Here is a 23647-nt window from a genome sequence, read left to right as displayed (position 1 = left end):
AAACGTAACACGGAATTGAATTGAATGGAATGGAATAGAAAACTGCATGATAGAAACTTCGGTCAGAGACAGATTTTGTAGAGCTAATCTTACTCTGTGGCGGGAATGTATGAAGGTTTGCTGGGTTGTTCTAAGCTACTTCAAATTGTAAAGTGGCTATTCAGGTGTGGAGTTTAAATATGAAAGCATGTGTTTCATTTGTGCAGGTTAGATACTGGAGGCATGGGGATAAGGAAGAGCAGGCTGGAAGAATCAGAACGGCTACCAATCAAACCTTTGCAAAAGTCACCAGCTTGAAAGGCAATGTTTTGTACCACATGGCTGTCAAAGCTTACAACACAGCAGGAATGGGACCTTCCAGTCCAGTAGTCAATGTGACAACTAAAAAGCCACGTGAGTGTGGGGGGAGCACTTTTTCTTTCTTTCTTTCTTTCTTTTTTTTTGCTACATGGTACTACTCTGTGCTGCATTTTTGAGTACCCATAATATTCCAGCATCCCTAATTTTATTAACGGGAACACAGAAAACTGCAGTCTTTGCTGGGCAGGAAAGAAAAATATTTGTCTTTCTGTTCAGTAAGCAAGTGCTTACTTGTCACCAGTGCACTGAATTACCATCTGATTCCCTTTTTCATCCCTAATACTTTGCCATGTCAGCTCTGCTGCTGACTTGGAATACATGTTTTCCAGGAGCTCTTGAACTAAGCAAATGTAAGAGTTCACTAAGAGCCTCTCATAAACTATACTGAAAGAGGAAGGAAAACTTTGCTCCTTAATAACATTCACTCTCCTTCACCTTGAATTTAGCACCAAGTCAACCCCCTGGAAACATCATTTGGAACTCATCGGACTCTAAGATTATACTGAACTGGGATCAAGTAAAAGCACAGAATAATGAATCTGAGGTGAAAGGATATAAAGTACGTAACGGGCAGCGAACCTTCTTTTCCATTGTTATGAGACATTAAGCAGTACCGCTGTATTGAACTACCTAACTTCTGGATGAACTGTGAACATTTAAAATTTTCAGTGGGATCTGAAATTGACATAAACTTCACATGGGCTATGATCTAAACAACTTTGATAATGTTCTGTAGACTTCAGTGATATCAGTAAATATGCATACTATGCAGTGTATATTATGAGGATGATAATCTAATAAACCAGGACTATTTTTCACCAGCAAGTCCAATGGCATTAAAGCATCACCCAAACTGATCAAGAACTGACAACCAATGCCTCTGAGAGGCACAGGTTTTAAATGATTCAAAATGCAGTGGCCCAATCCCAGGACAAAATACACCACTAGCACTTGCACCAATGTAGGCTACCTAGCTTCCTCCTCCTACTCAGCACCTGTTTGGAGCATTCCCCCCCCCCATTTTATTTCATAAAATTTATATACCGCTCGATTGTAGAAAGAACCACAAAGCATGAGCTTAATGCTGTGCTGCCTAGGCTCATGAGATATTACTAATGTCTGCAGTGCTGCAAGTAGCAAAGGAGTTGTTCATCCTGATGACTTCTGCTTAATATTTCAGTCCACTTCCTTGCCGGGCTCATCTGATACAGGCAAGGTCTTGCATGGGGAGCTTGAGTTGTTGCAGCCATTGTGACACTGGTGCAACAGCAGCTTCTCAGCATGGTGGTGATGTATTGGCATTTGCAGATCATAAGACATGAAATTTTTGGTGCAATTCTACCAAGTACGGTATTTTGATCTCAAGGAGAGCAGAGCTACACGAACAGCTCTGACTTCACAAAACCAACAAGAGAATGAAAGTAATGCATCCTAATGCTCAAGAGTATGACAAAAAGCCACACGACTTTTCAAAAGCCAAGGCATATATTTTTTCTAGGGACTATAAGAGTTGATTAGCTATTAATATAAGTCCTAGAAATAGAAGCAACTTCTATAGAAAATTTAAGGCTCTTGCTTTTTTTTCTTCCTTTCTTTCTTCCCCTTGGCTAAAAATACGGTCTAGGTTTTATACAGATGGAATAGACAAAGCAGCACATCTGTTATAGAAACTAACAAAACATCTGTGGAGCTTTCGCTGCCTTTTGATGAAGATTACATCATAGAAATAAAGCCATTCAGTGATGGAGGAGATGGCAGTAGCAGCGAGCAGATCCGAATTCCAAAGATATCAAGTAAGAGCCCTTGATGTTCTTTGCCATGTGAGGATACTTCAGTTTCCCCCCCATTGAATGATCCAGGGCTGAATTTGTTTCTCTGTGCATAGAACTTTATTGCAGAGTGCTTTTAAAATGTAATAAATAGTACCAAGGAAGTATCTTACTATACATAAAGTTTTGTTAATGATTCCTCTGTCACCCATATGACAGTATTTAGAATTCTTCAGTTTTGTAAATTATGTATCTATATCATGGTCATATTAGCCAGAGCAGGGCTGGCCCACCCATAAGGCAAGATGAGACAACTGCCTCAGGCAGCAGATCCAGCCCACAAGGAATGCATTGCCCACTGACACACATTGCTTTTGAGCCTGGATCTGCTACATCCTCAGGAGCATCCCCCATGCCGCCTCTACTGCGGCCTTTTGGGAAATAGGAAGCCCTGGTCTCCTCCCACCCAAAGAAAGAAATGGCATGGGCTGCCCTCTGGGATCCTCTGGGCTCTGCTCCCACCCAGAGTGATTCAGAGTACACCCCCTCGCCTTGCAATGGCCTTTGATTGCCGCTTCAGTGGTCTGGAAAAGTTAAACTGATGCTCCCCAGCCCCGCTTGTTCCTGATGTAGATCTTTACTTACCCAGTAGGGAGGGATGGCATTTTGGGCTTCACTTCAGGTGCCAAAATGTCTCAGGCTGGCCCTGGCAATGAATGAAATTTTCTTTAGTTAGAACAGAAGGTGACTTTCTCAGTTTTGTAACTATCTTCTTTGAATAAACTCTTGCAAAAGAAAAGGCCCTCCTTTTCTGCTTAATGGTTTTTCCATCATAATGGGAGATTCTTTTTATATAGGCATTTTCAGTTGTGTGACCAAACAAAGCACTAGAATTTATCCCTCTGTGCACCTAAAATGACAGTAAATTGTCCCTACAAAAGTGGAGTTGTGTTAAAGGTTAATTATGGCATTGCAGTAGTTTTCCTGCAGGCACATAACAAGTACTAAGTCAGGAACAAAAGAATAGGCTTGCTTTAGTCATTAGCTCTACTACCCACAACACAGAGCACAACAGGTTTATATGGGGCTCCCGTGTACACTAGGGTTTTTCCATTCACATATCAATATTTTATTATTGTTGTTACCAAAAATTATTGTGGCAACTTAAATGCCAGCTAATGAATTATGGAGACCTGGGTACAAATTCTTACATGGCCAAGAACCTCATTGAGTGTGACCTTAGACTAGAGATGGGAAGACCTGGAAAAAACCCCAGAGAAAAAGAATGTCCCCCCCCCCCCATTTTTACAGGTTTTTTTCCAGGCCTTCGCATCTCTTTCTTGGACTAGTTATAGTCTCTCAGCAAATGTACCACACAAGGTGGCTGTGAGGCTAAAGATAGGGGGAAACCATATAAACCACCTTGAGCTCTTTGGAGGGAAGGCAGGATATAAAGGCAGGAAACGTATGTCAAAACACTTCGGTGCATTACAGTGGAATTGGGAATACTTTTATGCAGAATTTTTGCATGCACACTGAAACTCTGGACTAGAGCCCCAATCCCTGTTTTTCCTTCCTGCTACTTAGCATTCCTGTCAGTATAAAAGCTTTCCATTTGAATCAGTGCCAAAGTAATTCTTTCATGTTACTGAATGCAGGAGCACCATAAAAGTGAGGCATGTTATGTCACTTGTTCATGTATGTGAAGCTGCAAGATATCAAACCTTGTGATTTCTTTTTTCTTCTTTTCCTAGATGCCTATGTGAGAGGGTCGGGCGCTTCTACTTCAAATGCTTGTACGTTGTCAGCCATCAGCACAATAATGATTTCCCTCACAGCTAGATCAAGTTTATGACAAAAAATATCTAAAGGACTTCCTGTTTATAATATAACTAAGCAACATTTAGCTAGTTGTTTTGAAGACACCCAGTACTAAGTAATATTGTTGTTCGAGTACATCTTACTACTGGAAAAAAAAATGTTTTATGCTTCTCTAGGAATGGCATTATACAGTACTTCCTCAAAGCAAATATAGCTTTGTCTGAAGTTTCTTTGGAAACTCTGCAATGCACTGAAAACATCTGTAATACGATGTTACCAAAGCAGTTTACATATGTCCTTATATGCATATTTTTTATTATATATTTAGTGTTTTATAGACTTTTTTAAAGTTAACATATGATGTAGATATTAATTTCTTTCCCCCTCTGCTATGAAATGCTATTGATGGCATTTACTGTTGCAAAAATACGTTGTTTTGGAATGTTTTATAGCCAGGTCGAAAGTTCTCAGTACACTGGTTTCAAATTGATTGTATAGTTTTACAAGAGTGCACTGGCAAAGCTCTTTTGACCTCGATCCATTCTTCAAGGTACCTGGGCTTATCTGTACACAGGTAGGATCCCAAACAGGCATTATATGAAGTCTACCCTCCCCTCTCCCTGATGGCCTCAGGTTTGCTGCTGCTATTGCAGCACTTGTGGGCACTGGGCCTTATCCATTGGCTATTCCTAGCCCCTGATGCACAGACAACTTCCACAAGGAGGGATGGAGTGGGCTGCTAGATGAAAGACAGGATATACATGTCTGGTGCCAGCAGTACAGCCAGCTGGAGGACTGGGAGAGGGAAGAGGAAGGTTAACTGGAATACTTTTTCAGGATCCTTTCCCCCAATATGTGCAAAGGAGGAAGATGGACCATGCTGCTATTTAAAGCAGCTAGAGTGGTTTTTTTGTTTGTTTAAATGACATGTAAGGTGTTCATTCTTGGATCAAATTACAAAAAAAGACAAATCTAAAATAACTTTCAATGCATTTGCTTTCAGGTTTGTGTAAGTCAACTGCATAGTATCAGCTAGCTAATATTTTAATGATGCATAGCAAAGATTTTCATTTGAATGTACTTGAGTTTTCTCTAAAAAATTAATAAATATTAAATTGAACATTCGTTCCATTTAGTCGTGATCGCTCCTATAGTAATGTAGACCAGACGTTGGTATAGCAAAGGACAAGATGCTGAATGCGGTGAAAATCTTGAAATTCCACCCTTTGAGCAATTCATGGAATTCTGGATTTGCACCATTTTAATAAGGAAGTCTGTGCGTCTGTGAGACTTTAAATGAAACATAAGTATGCTGATTTCTGTGTTGGAACATATGTTTCTTTTGACAGGTACATGTTTAACTGTAATTCTCTATAGTTTGGTTTCATAAACTGAATTCCGAAATTATCTGTTTATACGATTTTTGTTTGAGTATAGGTTATAAGCTAACTCTAATAAATACCATTCTAGTGAATACTTCCCTAAAAAGGCTTTTTTCCATTAAAAAAAAATTATATGTATGTCTGGGTGTCTCTATGCACTTCCAAATAGCTCCTTTATTTTAAGATATCAAACCCTCTTGCCTTTTTGCTAGCACAAGTGAACAGAACCCAACACCTGAAGAGTGTTCTGAAGACCTAGCTTTAATTTTCTTGACAAGCTCTTTATACATATCTAGCATGTTGATAAAATCCTATTCAAATGTGACAGTGATTGCAGTCCATCATGACATTTTCCTATGAAGCTGTCATCCATTTCCATGAAAGCTTGGGTTGAGCACTATCTCCACTGACTTGGGTGTGCATACCGGTTCTCAATGAAGAACATATGAACTTCTGCACAAGCTTGCACATGCAGAGCTCCATCCAAGCTCCACTCCATGTGTTCACCAGAGTCTGGGAAGGTATATGAACCATGCCCAGAATTTAAAAAGAAAAAATATATTAATACAAAAGATTTATTTGTTACTGGGGTAAAATTTTGTACATATGCTCAGATGGAACAATAATAATTAAGACATCAATGAAGCTTTCTGTTCATTCTTTTCTCCAAATTAAAAAAAAAATGCACTGCAGAGGTTTATAATTTGTTCTTCCTGATAGTTTAAATTTGCCTGTAACTTGTCTGTTTTGCTTCCAGAACAATACAAGCTAACTTTTAAACTACTTTCAAAATATATTTACTAAGTAACTCATAATCAGGATTCCACTTGTGTAAGTCAGGGGTGTTAACCAGAGAAATATTGTCAGTATTTCAAGCTGTGTTCCTTTCTTAGTTTGATATGGTTACTTCTATGTAAAAACAAAAACAAAACAAAAAAACCCACAAAAGAAAGAAAATGAAAGAAAAAAAGCCTTGTAGTTTTTCTCCCCAGTGTAAATGATATTTATCAGTGATCTAGCAGATGTAATCTTTTTTATAGTTATTGGTAATAAATATTCTGTTATTTGTAAATGTTCCTGTGTTTATAGGCATTTTTCCTGCATTCGTGGTGGTTCTTTGTTAAAAAAAATAATACTCCATTACACTCTTAATCTCAACTGTTTGTGTTGTGAAAACACCCAGGATCAATGGTGGACAGATTTCCAAAAACTCAACATGGAATGGGCACCATTAAAAAGAAAAGAAAAGAAGAAAAACAACATTATTTTAAAATAATTTTAAAACAAATGTTTATTTCTAATTAAGAGCCTATGCCAATGCTGTAATTGGAATTGTAGGAAGAGCTAGAGGTTTGCTGCCTTCAAACCCTGCAATGAAATCCCCAAAAGACACACATGCATTCCTCATTTCCAAACTTGACTATGGATAGCAGTAGCAAAGGTTCGCAAGCCAGAGTGCTATTAAACCCTAGACACTCAAGACCATAAGAACCTTTGGAAATGTACTTCCCATGGTTCCTGATGTCTTTAAGGATACTAGTGACCCCTCACTGCTAAAAGGTTCCTGGTGCCCTTTCTGGGGATGTCGGAAACCGCAGGAACCACATTTCCAAGTAGTCCTGATATCCTTGGAAACTGTATGTGTGCTTGTAGCAATATCCAGAAGCCTAAGTTTGGGAATGATAGACGGAGCTACAGAAGTTCACAGCAAGGTGCCAAGAAGCAAAGGCTGAAACTGCAAACAGCTGGACTTCGAATACTGCCTAGTTCAAACTTCAGCACCTCACTAGCCAAGATGCACCATTTATTGGGTTGGCTGTCAATTTATCTGGTGACACATCAAGGCTGCAATTCTACACTTATCTGGGAGCAAGACCCATGGAAGTTAGACTGACCCTTGAGTAGACAAGCAGAGGCTTATCCTGCAAGTGGATCAGGTGCATATTTATTACTTCATTTTCCCTTCCTTGCAACTATATTTAAGGTGCAAAAATGAAGCTAGCCTTTTGAATTTGCTCCAGAAAAAGAGGGCATTAAAGGGTATAAAGCCTAGCCACTGCCCAGTAACAGGTATCTGAAAAGGAGTTGTAGAGACTCAAGACCAGAAGCTTAAGCCCTAAACCATTTCTCCTTCTGTTCATAGTGGTTTCCCATTCATTCCAATGAAGCAGTGAACTGTGGCCATAAAGGGATACAGGTAGCCCTTCCGTGTGAGAAGTTCTGTGTGTGTACATTGCATCAAAAATAGGGCTTGGGTCTGGGACGTGGCTAGCAGGAGACTAACTTGTTCACTACATGATAAAAGATTTCAAACGTAAATGTTTATCAAAACACAAGAGCTCAACTAGAGCACATACGAACTCACACCCTATTATAGGTATGCAGCTGCAACATAGATGAGCATTCTCATACAAGGTATCCCGAGGCACAAAACAAATGAAAATGCATTCATATTATAAGCTCTGTTGTATTCTTGTGTTATTTATAGCACAATAAAAATGTTACCTATATAACTTGCCCTTCAAACGAATGTCCTGTTATAGAGACTAAGGTTATGTTAATTTTCCTTCTAAAAAAAACAGAGAGCCTGGTTTACACAGGTAGGCCTTAGTTTGCCTACCCATGGCATAGACTCAAAGCCCTTGGCAAGGAATAATTTCAGTGCCTTGTGATACATGTGCTGGCTTTCTTATACTTACTGTGGTGATTTGTGGAATTTCCCTTTCTTGTGAAACATCCCTGCTATAGAGGTGTGTCTGGTGCCAATGATGCAATATTCTTGGCAGCAGGCATCTGCTAATAGTATATTTTATATATTAATAAGCTACTTTGAATCCAAAGCTGATGAAGGGTGATATAAAAACATTTTCATTCTAAATAACAAATAAATAATGAAAGGATATATTTCATTTTAACAAAAAGTTTCCTGAAAACCAGAAACAGGGCTATGACTCTTCTTCATTCTGTGATTTGCCAACTCTACTGTAAGAAGGGGAACCTTCACTGATATTACTTCTTATGGAATATTTGACATGACAAATGATTTGAAAGGTCACGGTGGCTTTAATGGCAAATTAAGGGACGGAATTTTACATTTTAGTCACGACAGCTTTATGGAGCATCTTGGTTTCGGAAGCGGTATGGTGCTCAGAAGCAAACATGCAAGGGGCAGAGATTGCCATGAAGCGTCATTTTGGATTTCCTTGTGGTATCAAGATTGACCACCACGTAAAGTACAATGCTAAAGTAGGAGGATGTTTGGTCTGATTGACCAAGGCTTTATTTTGGGGGGCAATTCTAATGGAAACTGGAGACGTAAGACTAGGATCAAACTTGATGGGGTTCAGCATGCTAATTTTTATGCTAAATGGTGGTCTTTAGAATCTTATGTCATGGAACCATAATCAATTTAAAAAACAACAACTCTACAATTTGTGAGCATCACCATATCCTTCTGGCAGTACATTCCATAAGTAATTTACACATGGGGGGTCGGGACTTACTTTTCTTGGATCGTCATCTCCCACCAGTTTCATTGTAACAGCTTCAGTGATTTGCTTGTAGGAATGCATTATTATGAAGAACAAAGCTTTGTGACATTTTGCTCATCTTTGGGTCAAAGGATACCGCTGCAGTATACGACAGAAATGTCTTTAACATTAACAACCTCTAAAACTTCCTTGATAGAACATAGCTAGGTTTGTTACGAAACCATTGCAATATTTTAAGCAATGTTGGATTCCTTTGTCATTTATTTTGAGATCAGTTTCAACATTGAACTGCATCCATATTTAATAACAGACTGAAGAATGTTCCAAGGCAGGAAAGCGGAGCTCCTCAAACTAACTCCCAGGGTCTAAGCATTGCTTTTGATTTCTTTACTTTATTCACTGATGCAGGGCCCTCTGAAACTCATGTGGTTCTAGAGAACAAACCGAAAGATATTTCTTTTATTCTTCAGATAAAAAGGGAGTTCAAAGTAGAATCATCATTGATACACTTCACTTGTACCAAATTGTACTCTAAGAAGCTGATGCTTTGCTACAAACCTGGTTTTCATAATCATAGCTACAAAAAGATGGGGATATTTCATAGGGAGACATAAGGGAAATGATGTTGGGCCATGCCTACCATCTATGAAGTGTGTATTTCAACAAGGGCTAGATTCATACATCACTGAAGTTCGCAAAAAAAATAAGGGTTCTGGTCAGCCAAGTCATATGCTGATGATCATAGCAGTGTCAGAATACAAAATGTCACTACACAACAGTAAAATAGCAACAGCAGCATCTTATTCCTCAGAACTTTTTACAAAACCTATTCTAGGCGGGTGGTGAAAGATGAAGGTTGTACCCAACTAAGTCACTGAACTCCACTCACACAGAAGCTGGAGCTCCCCCTCCCTCTTCTCCCCCCTCCCCCCAAAATACCTGTTCTGGGTGTTCCCTCAACTCTCCAGGGCACATTTGGGGATAGTACAAGGGGAGTGAGGAAAGTGGGGGTGGGAGAAATGCCCAAGGACTTAGTTGGATTCAGTCCTAAACTACTATAGGTAGGTAACTGAAAGTCAACAGTTTACAGTATAAATTGGGAACAAATTGTGTCCCCAGTCCTTGATTCAATGTCACAGAAATATAATGTACATTTCACAATTATCAAAATGGTTCTAAGCAGTGGGGTTCATTAAGAATGACATTAAAAGCATGAATGAGAAAAAGATCTCATGCACAGAGCCCTGAGCAACCTGAGTTAAGGGCAGGAAACAAATGTGATAAATTTGTTTGTCCTGAATACTGTATAACATAAGTGCATAGGGTTTGCTCCAACTAATGTCTCCATCTGTACAATAAGGTGAGTGATGCTTAAACTTTATAAAAAGCACTGAAATCTATGGATATTACCCTCTGACAAATAATGCTCATGAAATAAAGGAGATGAAGTCAATCAGATAGTGAAAATCACAACTATGTTTCACTACCTGAACTTCAGGGCAAAATGGCAAAAAGAGACACACAAATATTCCATAGGAGTGATCCATGGTTGTAAAAAAGAATGATCCCTTAGTCACTGGGAAAGAAGGGGGTGGACTAAATTCTTGAGATGCAAGAATCCAAGACCACCACATGAGAAATCACAAAAAGTAGGACTGTCAAATCATAAAGAACAAAAACTGAGTTCGAGATAGCAGCTGACTAATTTATTTCAACAGTTGTTTTAAAAACAATGGGTGATATCTAATGGTGTCTACCCACTTATGAAATGGAGTTTTGCTTATGCAATAGGACTTCCAGTTTCTCCCCTCTCCAGACCCCTCACATGCCCTAAATATCTGCTCCAAAGGGTGACTCAACCCTCTGGAACACATTCTCAGGGTGTGCACTGGGGAGGAGAGAGATGAAAAGTCCTGCTGCATGAGGTCCGCTTGAACTCTGTTGGATCTTACCCATAATGCAAAATTTTAGGTTGCAATCTGGTAAACATATTAAGGCTACACCACATCCTCCGAGATATAATTCACCACACACTCTCCTATGCAATTACCATCTGTATTGACCAAGCGCAATGCTTGGTTGACTAAACCTTAACAATATTATCAAGGCACACAAAAATAAGCTGTGTGGTTCCATCCAAATAGCAAAGATATTGGTGGCATATTATGGGAAAGTGTGCACCACACTCCTTCCCTTCAGATGTAACACTTTTATTTATAACTACTTACCTGTATCCAGGCCATTTTTCTCCAGAATTCGGAACACAAAGACTGCAAATCAAATCCAGTGTTCTTCCATAGAATACTATAATACAGCCTCAGAGTTCAGGGATCTGGGTTTTGGTTTTTGCTTCTAGTTGCTACATTGCTAACACTTGTTCCCCTTAGTCAAGACTCAGCTGTGTTTAATTTTCCACAGCTGATTTTCACTTTAATTAAAAACAATCCAAAAAGATTTAAGCACTAATCTCTAAGGCCTGTTTTCTTGCCTATCCTAAAGGATAACAAAAGGAAGGTAGAAAGGCTCAGATAACTGACTTTTATAGAAAATGTAATATTTGGATGTACTGTTTTTATTTTGTTGGCAAAACGCTTCCGGGAGCAGAAGACTTGTTCTATGTACAATATAAACCATGAGCATTATTGAAATGAAGGGGAAATTACTCACAGCTACTAACTGGCAGACTGTACCCCAATAATGATGATTATGACAACTAAACAAAAGGTTAGTCAATTTAATGGTAAGGTCATGTGATGTAATGAGCTTGTTCAGACAATTATAAACTGGCTTAATCTGAGATATGAATGAACCTTCCAGGGAAACAGTAAAAAAAAAAAAACCAAGGAACTATTACTATCAAGACCCAAAGAGGGGGAATTGCGGGGGAGGGGGGACAAAATATTGCTTAATATGCATCCAATCCCTTTCAGAACAATTCCTTTATCAAGGGCACTTTTAAAGCAATTTCTCCTGTTTATCAGCATGCCTTTGCTAATGAATTCCCCCCCCCCCCTGAAATGTATGGGGCTTATAATAAGCACCTGGAGTTTCTTTCCCCTGCCTGGCTTTTTCTTTTTTTCTTTCTTTCTTTCTTTCTTTCTTTCTTTCTTTCTTTCTTTCTTTCTTTCTTTTTTTGCTTTAAATTGCTGATAGGGGTTTTGATTCAACAGAGGTCTTATTCCACCAGACTCCACTGGTGATTCTACCACAACACAAGCTCCTGCTTCACCCACCAAAGGTGCAGACTATGGTGATATGTGGTGCAAGACCCTCCCTGGAGGGGCTTTATATGCGGCAGTGCATCTGCTACTCCAAGTCACAGGGCAGACTTACAATTATTCTATAATTAAAGTTTAATGGTTCATCTGAGCCAAGACACTATAGTGAATGGCTTTGGAACAAGGTAGGATATCAACACAACTACAAAGAATGGTTTCAGAAACCACAGTTTCCTAGTACAGATGGAACTGGAAACAATGGCTAATGGAAGATTTCCTAGTTTGTTAACCCACTCATTGAAAGAAAGAAGCAAAGCTTGTTCATATTTTGGTTTAGTAAGCCAAGATATGATAATCCAAATGTGACAAATGGTCATGGTCAAAACAACAATTTACCCTGTATAATTGGAAAGACAAATTCAGCATGACAAAGATTCTTTGGAAAAATGACTCTTTACATTGCTCTTTCCCCATCCCCCTAAAAAGCCCTTCCTGTGCCCTTTACAGTAAGAGTCACCTGTATGGGAGAAGCTTGCGAAGTAAATACCACCAAAGCTATAAAGTACAGGAGTTTGCATCACACCAGAAGCTCAAAAGACCACAAGGCATACCAGATTCCAAAAATATTTTTATAATAATCTTATTGTGTATATTTGGGGAACTGGTATTTTTGTACTGCACACTGACTCAAGATATTACTTATCTTTCATAGTTCTTTCAGAGACAAAGCATATTCAAATTACCATTCATAATCACAGCAGACACATTACATAAAACATTCACTTTCATTTCCTAAATATGCAACTGAGAGACAATAACTTCATGGGTAACAATGCAAACAGACACTGTGAAGGGGCTGGTCTTGCTGTGCAGACCAGAAAAGTGACAACAGTAAATTCTAATTCATCTTTCATGTTTCAAATTCCAATTTGTAACACAATCCTCTGGACCACCCTGGTTTTCCGAAGAAAACCAATGGAACATAGGAAGTTGCTTTATCCTGAATCAAACCATAAGGCCATCTAGCATAATATTGCCAGGCACTGCTTTTTGCATGAAAACACACTGTGCAAAAGTTGCCCTCTTGGAATCAATATTCAATATGCTTGATTGCATGGTTTGTTATTGCTAGAACTATCATTTTTTAACCTTTGGCCTTTCATACTCCACATCCCCAAGCCCAAAGATAGCAACCAGCCTGGAAAAGAGGAAAATTGTGTACACCTGTCCACATTTTGGAGAGCCAAATTTTCTGTTCCATTCAGATCTCCATTGAGTCTGCATGCACAAAACTACAGCTTTTTGGTGATAGATATGAAATTTTTATCTATGCACATGCTCTAAATCAATCAAGGAGAATTATCATCACTGGGCTAGCTGATACTTGAAACTATAGGAAAATTGAATTATGAACAACAGTTGCTGGGAGGGGAAGCCAACTTGAACAGTTGGTAAGCAACATGAAGAATTAACGAGGAAGGAGATGAGCTAGAGAGCTGTATTTAATGGCAACTCAGACTAGTCATCCAAAAAATTCAGCTGTAACAGTGGATTTCTGAAGGATTTTTTCAGCCAGGGACAGTATTACTCTATGATAGAAAGCGGACATAAATAATGAGGCGAAAGAAAGAAAAGGGAATGCTCACCACAAAAATACATTTAAACAGCAACTTAAAACTTTCTGAGACTAAAAGCTGCTTCGGTTTTTTTTTAAAAAAAAATAAACTGAAAATTCTGTGCTAGTCTATTTTTAAAAGTTAGTTTTGTATTTATGTCAGGAGCAAGGTAAACCAGGAGAAAACTAGACCATAATCACCATGATCACATCAAAGAATGTATCAGCAAAGAGCATTGTTACACAGATCGATCAGCACAGATGAAAACACACGAGGCATTCAGCAAACAAAGAGAAAGCAAAGTCACAACCTCATGAATGGTAACAATAAACAGGAGGGTTTGTTGTTAATAGAAAACTAAGGAACACACCTCAAAAAGAAAGACAAATGTGTACATGAAAGTAGTTGTGATGGATAGTTATCCATTAATTTCCATAATTAGATTGTAAACAAGTATACTGTATAAACTATTGAAGTTTTAATTTAGGGTATTTTATTTTCATGAGAAATACTGACTGAGGCATGTAGAAGACTGCTGTGTGTGTGAATTTGAGGCTGGAGAAATGAGCAGCACCTGAAAAGATTCACAGAAGTGGATGGCTATACAGTATTTAGGTCCTGAAGTAGAAAATGTAATTTCATTTCACTTCCATTTCAGTCTACTTTTTTTCTCTTCAAGTGAAGCTGTTAAAAGTTGGGATTTGACTTGAGGGCCTAATTTTTAGGAATAATTTTATCTTCAGCTTTCAAGCTTTACATGACAAAATACAGGGTACAATCTAGAATGGTCCTGCAGGCAGCTCTAAGGTTTTGGTTTTTTCTCTGTACCGTACACAAGAGCCCTTCATGCCGCATCAAAAATTACCCTTGACTCTCTTCCAATTGTAAAAAATGGCTCATCATCCTGCTACATAGGAGAACCTTATGAAGCAGAAAAAAATGGTTAAAGATCATGCCAGCAATGCACAACTAGTATGTGAGGTTTTCATACCCGATATGCTTCACCACAGCATTCTGCAAGGCATTTCAGAAAACAATATGGAATGTTCCTTGCTAATACTGTACACAGCACAGTTTGAAGATTTGCACTGTGTGAAGTATCAAATCTGAGACAACTTACAAAACATTTGGAAAATGTAAAAATATTTTACATAATGCTATATAGATTTTGTATGATTGCATTTGTCTGAGTTTTTTGTGTTCTTTTAATGGAATGGTTGTATAAATACCAGAATTATGTCCTGCATAGTTATAGCAAAACATGCAAAAACCTGGAAACAGAATTTGGAAACACGTTTTGCAAGTTCAACAGGCCTCTGCAGCTGTTTAATTTTTATATTGATTACCGGTAAGTCAGTCACCATAATTATTATCTGTATTTTTTATTATTTAAATGGTCTTTCGTGTTTTAACATTGATATTTTACGGCATGGCACTATAGAAACTTTTATAAATTTAAATTAATAACCCCCCTTACATTTACTGTTTTCCATTTCTATGTACAATGGGAGTATTAATAATGACTTTTGATGGTTTTTTTTTTAATTACAGATTTGTACATCTTACATAAGATTTCCTTTAATAGGGTGAAACCTTCCTCCTTTCTAACTTTATAGTTGTTTCCCCTCAGTTGCATTGTGTTGCATCAGGTTTTTATACTGCGGGTGGTATTAAACTGTTACTTAGCATAGGTATCTCTAACATGCTCATTCATTTCAATGGGTCTACTCTCAAGTAAAATTTAGTTGAAACAAGGCTACATTTATTTTTTACATGCAAACAATGCATTGCCATTGTTGAATTCTAGCTTTTTGGTTTGTTCCTTAGTTCCCACCAAGCTTCCATTTCTGATATTCCCGGATTAAAGCAAGTGGAGGCTGGTTGTTTAGGACGTGGGTCGCCAACTTGGTGTCCGTTTGGGGATGCCAGACTCTTTGAGCTTTCCTTAAAACAAGAAAAAATGCAACTCTCCAGCGCTTCTAGAAAATTACGAAGCAAAGTGCGTCCTTCTGGAAACTGACTTACTTTTATGAGGGGCTGGTGTCCTGCTGCTTAGTCTGTATGTTATATATACAGATTCAATTGTTTTTAAATGATTGCCCCCACATGCTATGTTTAGAGCTGTTATTTTATTAGGCTTGCCAAACGTCAGGAAAATTCCTGACATGCCCTTATTTTCGGGTGTAAAAATGGTCAGGGGGCAATTCTGACGAAACGGCGATAAAAACGCAGCTCCAAAAGCTTAAAATTACTAAGGGGGGGGGCTCAACAATTTGGGTTTGTTGCCAAAAAATGCTTAACAATTTTGGTAGTTTTTTTTTTTTTTTTTAAAAAAAGGCTCAACAGCTTTGCGGGTGTCTTTTACTTTTTGAAATATCACAACCCTAATTTTATCCACAAGCTGCCTTGCGTCCCTGTCGGAGGAAAAAGTGGGGTCATAAATAAACAATAATGACGACAGCAGCAGCAGCAGCAACACCCTGCTAAGCTAATTTTTGGCGCAAACCTTTTGTGCGAAGCGACAAATAACTATAAACAAGCCCTTCAGGAAAGCCACGCTGTCGCCAGCGGGGTGAGGAGTTAAACGCAGAAGAGCCTCGTAGAAAGACGGAGGCGCCTCAAAAACCCGCGCGCGAAAGGCCGCACTTCGAAGCTCGACCCCACCCGGAGCGCCGGGGCTGAAGGAGGAGCGGCTCCGCCAACCCGCCTCCGGGGAAGAGGAGGAGCGCGGCCTAGACCTTTTTACTCCTCCTCCTCCTCCTCCTCCTCCTCTTCCGTCGCTTCGTTTTGAAGCCCAACAACGCGTTTCCTGCTAGGAGCTGCGGCGACGGAAGGTGCTAGCCGGGTGGAAGCGAGCAAAGCAAGCGAGCCAGCGCCTGGGTGAGTGTGGCTGCCCCTTCCTCCCCCTCCTCTTGCTAAGCTGCTGGAAGTGCTCCGTCCCAAAATGCACGAGCCTGAGATTCTGCAGGCTGCGCAGGTCCTCCTCGCCCCTGCTTGTATCCCAACCAGCTTTTGCGCGCACGGAGCTTGCTGCCTTATCCATGCTCGCCTGTCCAGGCCTCCGCATAGTTCTGTTAGGGAAGGGGAGCGGGCGTGGGGAGGGCTGACGTCAGAGGGAGGCACCTGTCCCCCACATGCCTTCCAAGGGGGTCCACTGCGGACCCTCCGCCCACCCGCTGCCCTTCCTCGCTGTCTGGTCTGAGCATGTAAAGCAGTAGCTTCCAGAATTTGCCTTTTGCGTTCTTACTCGGGGCCACCTTTCTCCCCCACCAACTCTCATCAGAGAAGTAGACATCATGAGTAGGGAATATGCGGTCCCACAGAGGCCTCTGAAGGGCAATAGTTTCCCCATCTCCCCCTCTGTGCATGATAGCATCTGCACACTGTGCACACTTGATTAAAATTGTACTTCCAGCATACCCATGGGTTGGGTTAACCTAGCCACTTCAGCGGGGCATGAACATTTGCCAAATTCCTTTCCATTTGAGGCATGCCGTGGTGTTCTTATGCTGGACAGCATAAGAGATAAATTATGCGCCCAGAAGCAAACTATCTGAGCTGCTTAGCAAGTGTGGCCTGTCGGGAATTTTGAGCCTCTTATGAAAACGGTATAGAAGTATTATTAAATGAATGAAATATTTGAAATACTCACCTGTGCCCTTTTCTTTAGATGTGGCATCACCTGCTGCTCCTTGGCTGTAAAGCAGGTGTTCCCTTCTCCCCACACAGCAGTACAGGGGTTAAAATCCTGTGGCGGTGTTTAGGCACCATGAAACTAGAGTCTTCCGAATTCCAGTCCCTCTTCACACCAGGACTGAAGAGTGTTGCAGGTACTAATGTTTCTCTGTTATTACTTCTATGGTTTTATGGTTGTTCAGGACCCAGCTGGCAGAGGAGCGTAGAAGAACCCCCAGAGCACGAGTGATAACAGACATCAGATATGAAATGGGAATTTTGCTGCTGGGGGAAGGGGTTTGCACCAATCCTTTTAGCAGCATTGGTTCATTTCAGTACAAGAAAAGTCATTTAGAGCTGAAGTAAACTGTTTCTGTTCTGAGAGGGCACAAATGGACCCAAGATATCTTGGTTTTATTAACTGATAGATGGAATCATCATTTCTGCTAGTGAAATCACATCAACTTTAGTGGGCTTGAATTAGTACAAGTGGCAGTTACTACTCTCGAGATTTTTTTAAAAAAAGTTTTGCTAATGATTGTTTTTTCCCTCCACTGCCCAGAATTATTTGACAAAGCAAAGTACGAATTGAGGATAGCAGGAGGTGCAGTAAGGGACTTGCTCAATGGAATGAAACCACAAGATGTTGACTTTGCCACCACTGCTACTCCTACTGAGATGAAGGAAATGTTCCAAGCTGCAGGTGTCCGAATGATCAACAACAGAGGAGAAAAACATGGAACTATCACTGCCAGGGTAAGAAGATTTTGCAAGTCCCAGGCTGGGAAAGTCTGCTCTTTAACCTGCTTTCCTAGATAAATATGTATTTATTTACTTCAAATTTGTTTCTAGAAATGTAAGGCACTAAATGTGGTTATCTATGAATCTCCACCACCCTTCCACTAGATATCCTACTGTAGTGTCGGCAAATGTTTGTGAATATCCTAATAGCTAAGGACAGATGCTCAGCATACAGAATGTTAATAAACACATTCTGTTAACAGGTTGCATGCAGTCTAATGGGACATGCAAATAATTTAGTTTCTTTCCATATGAAAAGGGGTGCTGTTATCAAAAAGGTGAACAAATGCTTTTACGAAATTCTGTTATAGCTCCATGAGGAGAACTTTGAAATTACCACGCTTAGACTTGATCTGGTTACTGATGGGAGACATGCGGAAGTGGAATTTACAACGGACTGGGAAAAAGATGCTGAGAGGAGAGATCTCACAATCAATTCTATGTTCTTAGGTAACTCCCCTTCCCAATCCTCTGATGTGCCATTCTAGTTTCAAGCCAGGCCACCCACACAATGTTTTACCTGGACAAATCTTTGGTCCGAGTCAATTGCTACATCTCGCTTGTCAAAATTGGGGGTCTGGTCTGTGACCAGAATGAAAAATTCCTGGGACCCACATACTATATATGCAGCAAGCTTGAGTTGCCTGACAGGGGAGAGGGATATAAATGTAACCAAAAAACAGTATTTATTATTTCTTTGACTAGTTTATGTGACATGGACAATTGGAACCCAGCACAAAAGTTTCAGTGTGGAGTGCTCACATTGAGAGTTTCAGACAGCAGCCCTGCCCATTTCCAGGAGACTTCATTTCGTTTCCCATCTCTGTTCCTCCATTCTCCCTTCCCCACAACAAACTCTTGGGGTTCTGTGGCCACTGAGCAAGCTCAGATCTCACTGGGCTGTTTTTTATTCCCTGCCCCCTTCCTCCTAAAGTCTTTTTGTACTTCCGCATATTTTGGGATTCCTCAAGTCTGCTGATATTCATCTCTTGTCGCATGGTGCCATTTTGGCTTCATTAGGCCTGCATGTTGAGAAGGTTATTTTGGCATGTAGGCAACCATGGTTGAACTTTCTGGCAGCCTACCTCTATCAAAAATGCTTCACGAAGTAAACTTGTGAACTGAAGTAAACTCATGCCTTTATTTGCTATGTAGGTTTAGATGGAACACTCTATGATTATTTCAACGGCTATGATGATTTAAAAAACAACAAAGTCAGATTTGTCGGACATGCAAACCAGAGAATACAAGAGGATTACCTAAGAATTCTGCGATACTTCAGGTAGCTTTCAGACTAGATTATTGGGGCTGCCGTTGAAGACAACTCAGAAACTACAACTGGTCCAAAACACAGCTGGCAGATTGCTGGCTGGGGTTCGATTTCTGTAAAAGTTAGCTGGTGACTCATGCTTTTAGTTTTATGTGTTTTTAATGGTGCATATAAAATTGTTTGGAGCTAGTTTGGTATTTTTAATGAAACTGCAGTATACAAGTATTTTTGAACGGCGTCACTTCTTCACTCACCCGAGGGGGGCGGTGGACCCACACTGAGACAGTGCACCAAGGCATTGTTCATTTTCTCTTCCTTTTTCTCTTCAGGTTACTCAATATCCGTATGTGGTACTTGCATCTCAAATGTCTGTATTTTCAAAAATGATTATTTTTACTACAGGCAGTGAAATTCCTTTGTAGTAAGAATTTCAGAAATAGACTGGAAAGAGAAGCTGCTGAATTGCAACTTATCACCAAACTTAAAACCATGGAGAAACCTGGTCTGAACAAAGACCTTGGATTCTTATCTCATTATACATGACAAAGCCATTTTTCACCTTCTCACCCCTTGCTTTTTCCTGTAAGACCTATTGCAGTCGTTAAGAGTCGTCAACAGGCTCATCACAGATATCTGCCAATCACCCATTCCCACCACCCTTCTGAGTAATACCCCTCCCCACCTTCTCACTATATAGAAGGGCCTGGAAACTTCTGTTTCAGTGTATCTGAAGAAGTGTGCATGCACACGAAAGCTCATACCAAGAACTGACTTAGTTGGTCTTTAAGGTGCTACTGGAAGGAATTTTTTTTCATTTTAGGTGTGTCCAGTTGGCCAACAGGATAGCTCAGTTGGTTAGAGCATGACACTGACACATAGGTGCTTTTGGAACTTGAAGAGGGCAGAATGGGAGCCGGGAACAGAAATGTTGCATGAAATGGTCACCACCTGTATTATTTATTGAATTTGTATACCACCCTACCTCCAAAGATCTCAGGGCGGTTCACAGCATAAAATGCAGAATAATAAAATACACAATAAAAACAATAACACCCCCTCCCACAAACACATTTAAAATGACACAGACTGATAATCAGCCAAAGGCCTGGTTGAAGAGGAATGGTGACCACCAGCATTCCAACTTGACATTTGATAAAAACAGATTTGCTCCAGGTACTAAAACTGATCTCTCTCTCTCTCTCTCTTTTCCCTCCCACCCACGCCAGATTTTATGGACGGATTGCAGAAAAACCTGGCCACCACGAACCTGACACTCTGGAAGCAATCAAAGATAATGCCAAAGGTTTGGCTGGAATATCGGGCGAGAGGATTTGGGTGGAGTTGAAAAAAATTCTTGTTGGAAACCATGTTAATCATCTCATCCGCCTAATGTACGAACTGGATGTGGCTGGCTATATAGGTAAAGTGCTATGTTTTACATAGCAGTAATGCTTATCTCAGCCAGAGGTAGCAGTGGGGAAAACCTGCAGTGACATAACCTGCAGTGAATATCTCTGTCCCTCGTTTGAACACAAGAAGGGCCTGTCAGATCAGACCATAGATCTATCTAGTGCAGCATTCTGTTCTCACAGATGCACAATAGCACTCCTGTGGGTGTGTTGCATTAACTATTATGCCCATGCAGTGTATCTAAAACTGCTCTGATAGGCACCAGGCAAAAACTATTGTTTATAACCAGGCCTTTGGCCTTTTACAGTCTGTGGCATTTCAGAAATGGGTGGGATGTTTCTATTGTACGTTTTCCCCCTCTTGGTTTTAATGTGGGATTTTTTGTCTGTTTGCTTGTGAGTTGCTTGGGTTGCCCTGGACAAGATAAAGTGACTAACAAATTCAGTAAATAATAATACAGTTGTACCTTGGAAGTCAAACAGCTTAGTTCCCGAATATCTTTGCTCCCAAATGCCGCAAACCCGGAAGTGACTGTTCTGGTTTGCAAACTATTTTTGGAAGCCAGACATCTAGCAGGGCTTCCAACTGGCTACAGGAGCCACTCAGAAGCCGCACTTTGGTTTTCAAATATTTTGGAGGTCAAACGGACTTTCGGAACAAATCCCGTTTAACTTCCAAGGTACAACTATAATAGCCCTTAAGGCAGAAGAGCCTAGCCTTGCCTGCTAGACTTAAGCCAAACTCACATTAACAGCCCTGCTTGTATATTGGTTGTAAAACATCATTCATCAGTAGTTCCAACAGTTGCCCTGTCCCAGTGCTGGTGCAAGGCAACCGGTTGTGGTTTGGGACTAATGATGCCACTCGCTACTGCATTCTTGTTTGCCATTTTCTAAACAGCTTTTCTGATTTCTTGGTTTCATTATTCTCATGTTCCTTTTTTGTGTGTCTCCCTCAGGATTACCTGTTAATGGGAGCCTGCAGGAGTTTGACACAGTCTGTAAAAATGTTCAGAATCTCTTTCCAAAACCAATGACCGTTCTAACATCACTGTTAAAGGTGCCAGACGACGTCTCGAAACTGGACCTAAGGCTGAAAATTTCAAAAGATGAGAAAAACCTTGCACTGTTTCTGCTGAAGCACAGGAGAGACTTGGTCAAAGCTACTGACACCACAGAGCCACTCAAACCATATCAAGAGTTCATTATAGATGTAAGTGACATCATTATTATTATTATTATTATAATTATTACTATTATTATTATTATTACTATTATTATTACTATAATCATCATCATCATGCCACTGCTCTGTGTTGCCCCAGCCACTCTGGGCAGCCTCCAACAAATTATGAAACACAGAAAAAAGTCAAACATTTCTTAAAAAATACTGCGCCAGAAGCTTTTCTTGAAAGGTGCTCAACTTTTCAGGTTTTTTTATTACTACAGTAGACACTCGGGTTGCGAACGTGATCCGTGCAGGATGCACATTCGCAACCCGCAGCGTTCAGAACCTGCGTCTGCGCATGCACAGGTTGCAATTCGGTGCTTCTGCGCATGTGCAACCGCCGAAACCCGGAAGTAACCCACTCCAGTGCTTCTGGGCTTCGGTGGTCCACAACCCGAAAAAGCACAACCTGAAGCAGCTATAACCCAAGGCATGACTGTATTAACCTGCTGTTAGCTACCAGTGCCGCATTGTCTCTCCAAAGCAGATAAAACCTACTGGTTGGGATGAAGGCAATAAGGAAATGGGAACTGGCTTCTTAAAAATACACAGAGAGTGCACTTTAGCTTGTCTACCTCTTTATACCCATTTAGACATAACCATTACCTGAATTTTAGCTGTGAAGGCTCTATGTCGAAACATATGTCACTGGCTAAGCTAGAGCCGGAGAGAATCATGGGTGCAGTTCAAAAGGTTCTGACACATTATTCAGGAGAGTTCCCCAGGTCTGGCCTTACACAAACTTCCATAATTAAGTTTGCTTAGAATCTAAGCCAATAAAGGCTTTTTAAGTTGTTGGTGTTGTACTGGAAATGTTCTGCATGGGACAGTGACAATAAATATATCGTATTGTATCGTATAGCTGTTCAGTAAAAATTGTTGTGTATACGGCGTGGTGTGACTGGCTGCAATGCTCATTTGACCATTCAGCCAAGACGCTGCAGCATACCAGAACTGAGAGGAGTGAGATCAACATGTTGCAAATGTGGCAGCAAAGCCAAGCTAGCACCCCTTCTGGTTTATTTGCACCATGCCACCATATCTGCGCCCTGGTCTGTCATGGTATGCTGCAGTGACTCGGTGGCATGGTCAGGTGTGCAACACAGCCCCGCTACACCACCCACTGCTGCTGCAGATGTCTTGTGTTCAGGTCTCTCACGATGTTATGATATGTGTTTTGTGAAGTCAAGGGAGGCTGACTTAGCATCCAGAATCTGTGAGCTTCTGAAGTACCAAGGAGAAGGACTTCTTCTGAAGGAAATGCAACAGTGGTCTGTCCCTTCTTTTCCTGTAAGTGGCCACGACATAAGAAAAATGGGGTTTTCATCCGGGAAAGAAATCGGGATACTCTTGCAGCAGTTGCGGGACACGTGGAAAAAGAGTGGATACCAGATGGGAAAGGAAGAACTCTTAAGCCATGTAAAAAAGGTGTAAAATAATGATTAAAAATGTAAAGTAAATTGAGTACATAAAATTGTATCAAATTCTGCATGTAAATATTCCATTGTTCATACTGACTTGGGTTTCAAGCACTGTTGGAATCTTCGGGATTATTATTTTTGATGGATTTTTTTTTAAAGCAATTAAAGTGCAAAACATTTCACAAG

At 40.3% G+C, this 23647-nt stretch overlaps 2 protein-coding genes and 1 long non-coding RNA gene across 15 annotated transcripts in view; 2 read left to right on the top strand and 1 right to left on the bottom strand.

Moving 5' to 3' along the window:
* LOC310837225 (contactin-4) overlaps positions 1-6404 on the top strand; it is a 509134-nt gene extending 502730 nt beyond the window's left edge. For 12 of the 13 annotated variants that reach the window (XM_083723375.1, XM_083723366.1, XM_083723372.1 and 9 more), the window contains 4 exons: positions 207-393; positions 807-919; positions 1985-2153; positions 3884-6404. In XM_083723375.1, coding sequence (XP_083579501.1) covers positions 207-393; positions 807-919; positions 1985-2153; positions 3884-3984 — 570 coding nt within the window. In that variant the 3' untranslated portion in view covers positions 3985-6404. The remainder of the gene's footprint in view (positions 1-206; positions 394-806; positions 920-1984; positions 2154-3883) is intronic. The other variant, XM_083723377.1, reaches the window with a different exon arrangement.
* A 1611-nt stretch (positions 6405-8015) lies between these two features.
* Positions 8016-16291, bottom strand: LOC310838181. Its single transcript, XR_014560770.1, has 3 exons — positions 16164-16291; positions 8836-11536; positions 8016-8128 (listed from the first exon to the last, which is right to left on the bottom strand). It is a non-coding gene; the product is annotated as an uncharacterized lncRNA (long non-coding RNA).
* A 42-nt stretch (positions 16292-16333) lies between these two features.
* Positions 16334-23647, top strand: TRNT1 (tRNA nucleotidyl transferase 1). Its single transcript, XM_083724892.1, has 8 exons — positions 16334-16537; positions 17328-17487; positions 17895-18088; positions 18445-18583; positions 19289-19415; positions 20630-20823; positions 21772-22025; positions 23226-23647. Exons 2-8 carry the CDS (start codon positions 17328-17330, stop codon positions 23472-23474), a joined length of 1317 nt encoding a protein of 438 aa, XP_083581018.1. The 5' UTR covers positions 16334-16537; the 3' UTR covers positions 23475-23647.

This window comes from Podarcis gaigeae (assembly GCF_964106915.1).
Source record: "Podarcis gaigeae genome assembly, chromosome: 2".
NCBI classification, from domain to species: Eukaryota; Metazoa; Chordata; class Lepidosauria; order Squamata; family Lacertidae; genus Podarcis; species Podarcis gaigeae.
Note: the sequence above shows the minus strand (reverse complement) of the source record. Positions and strands in the feature narration are given on the sequence as shown.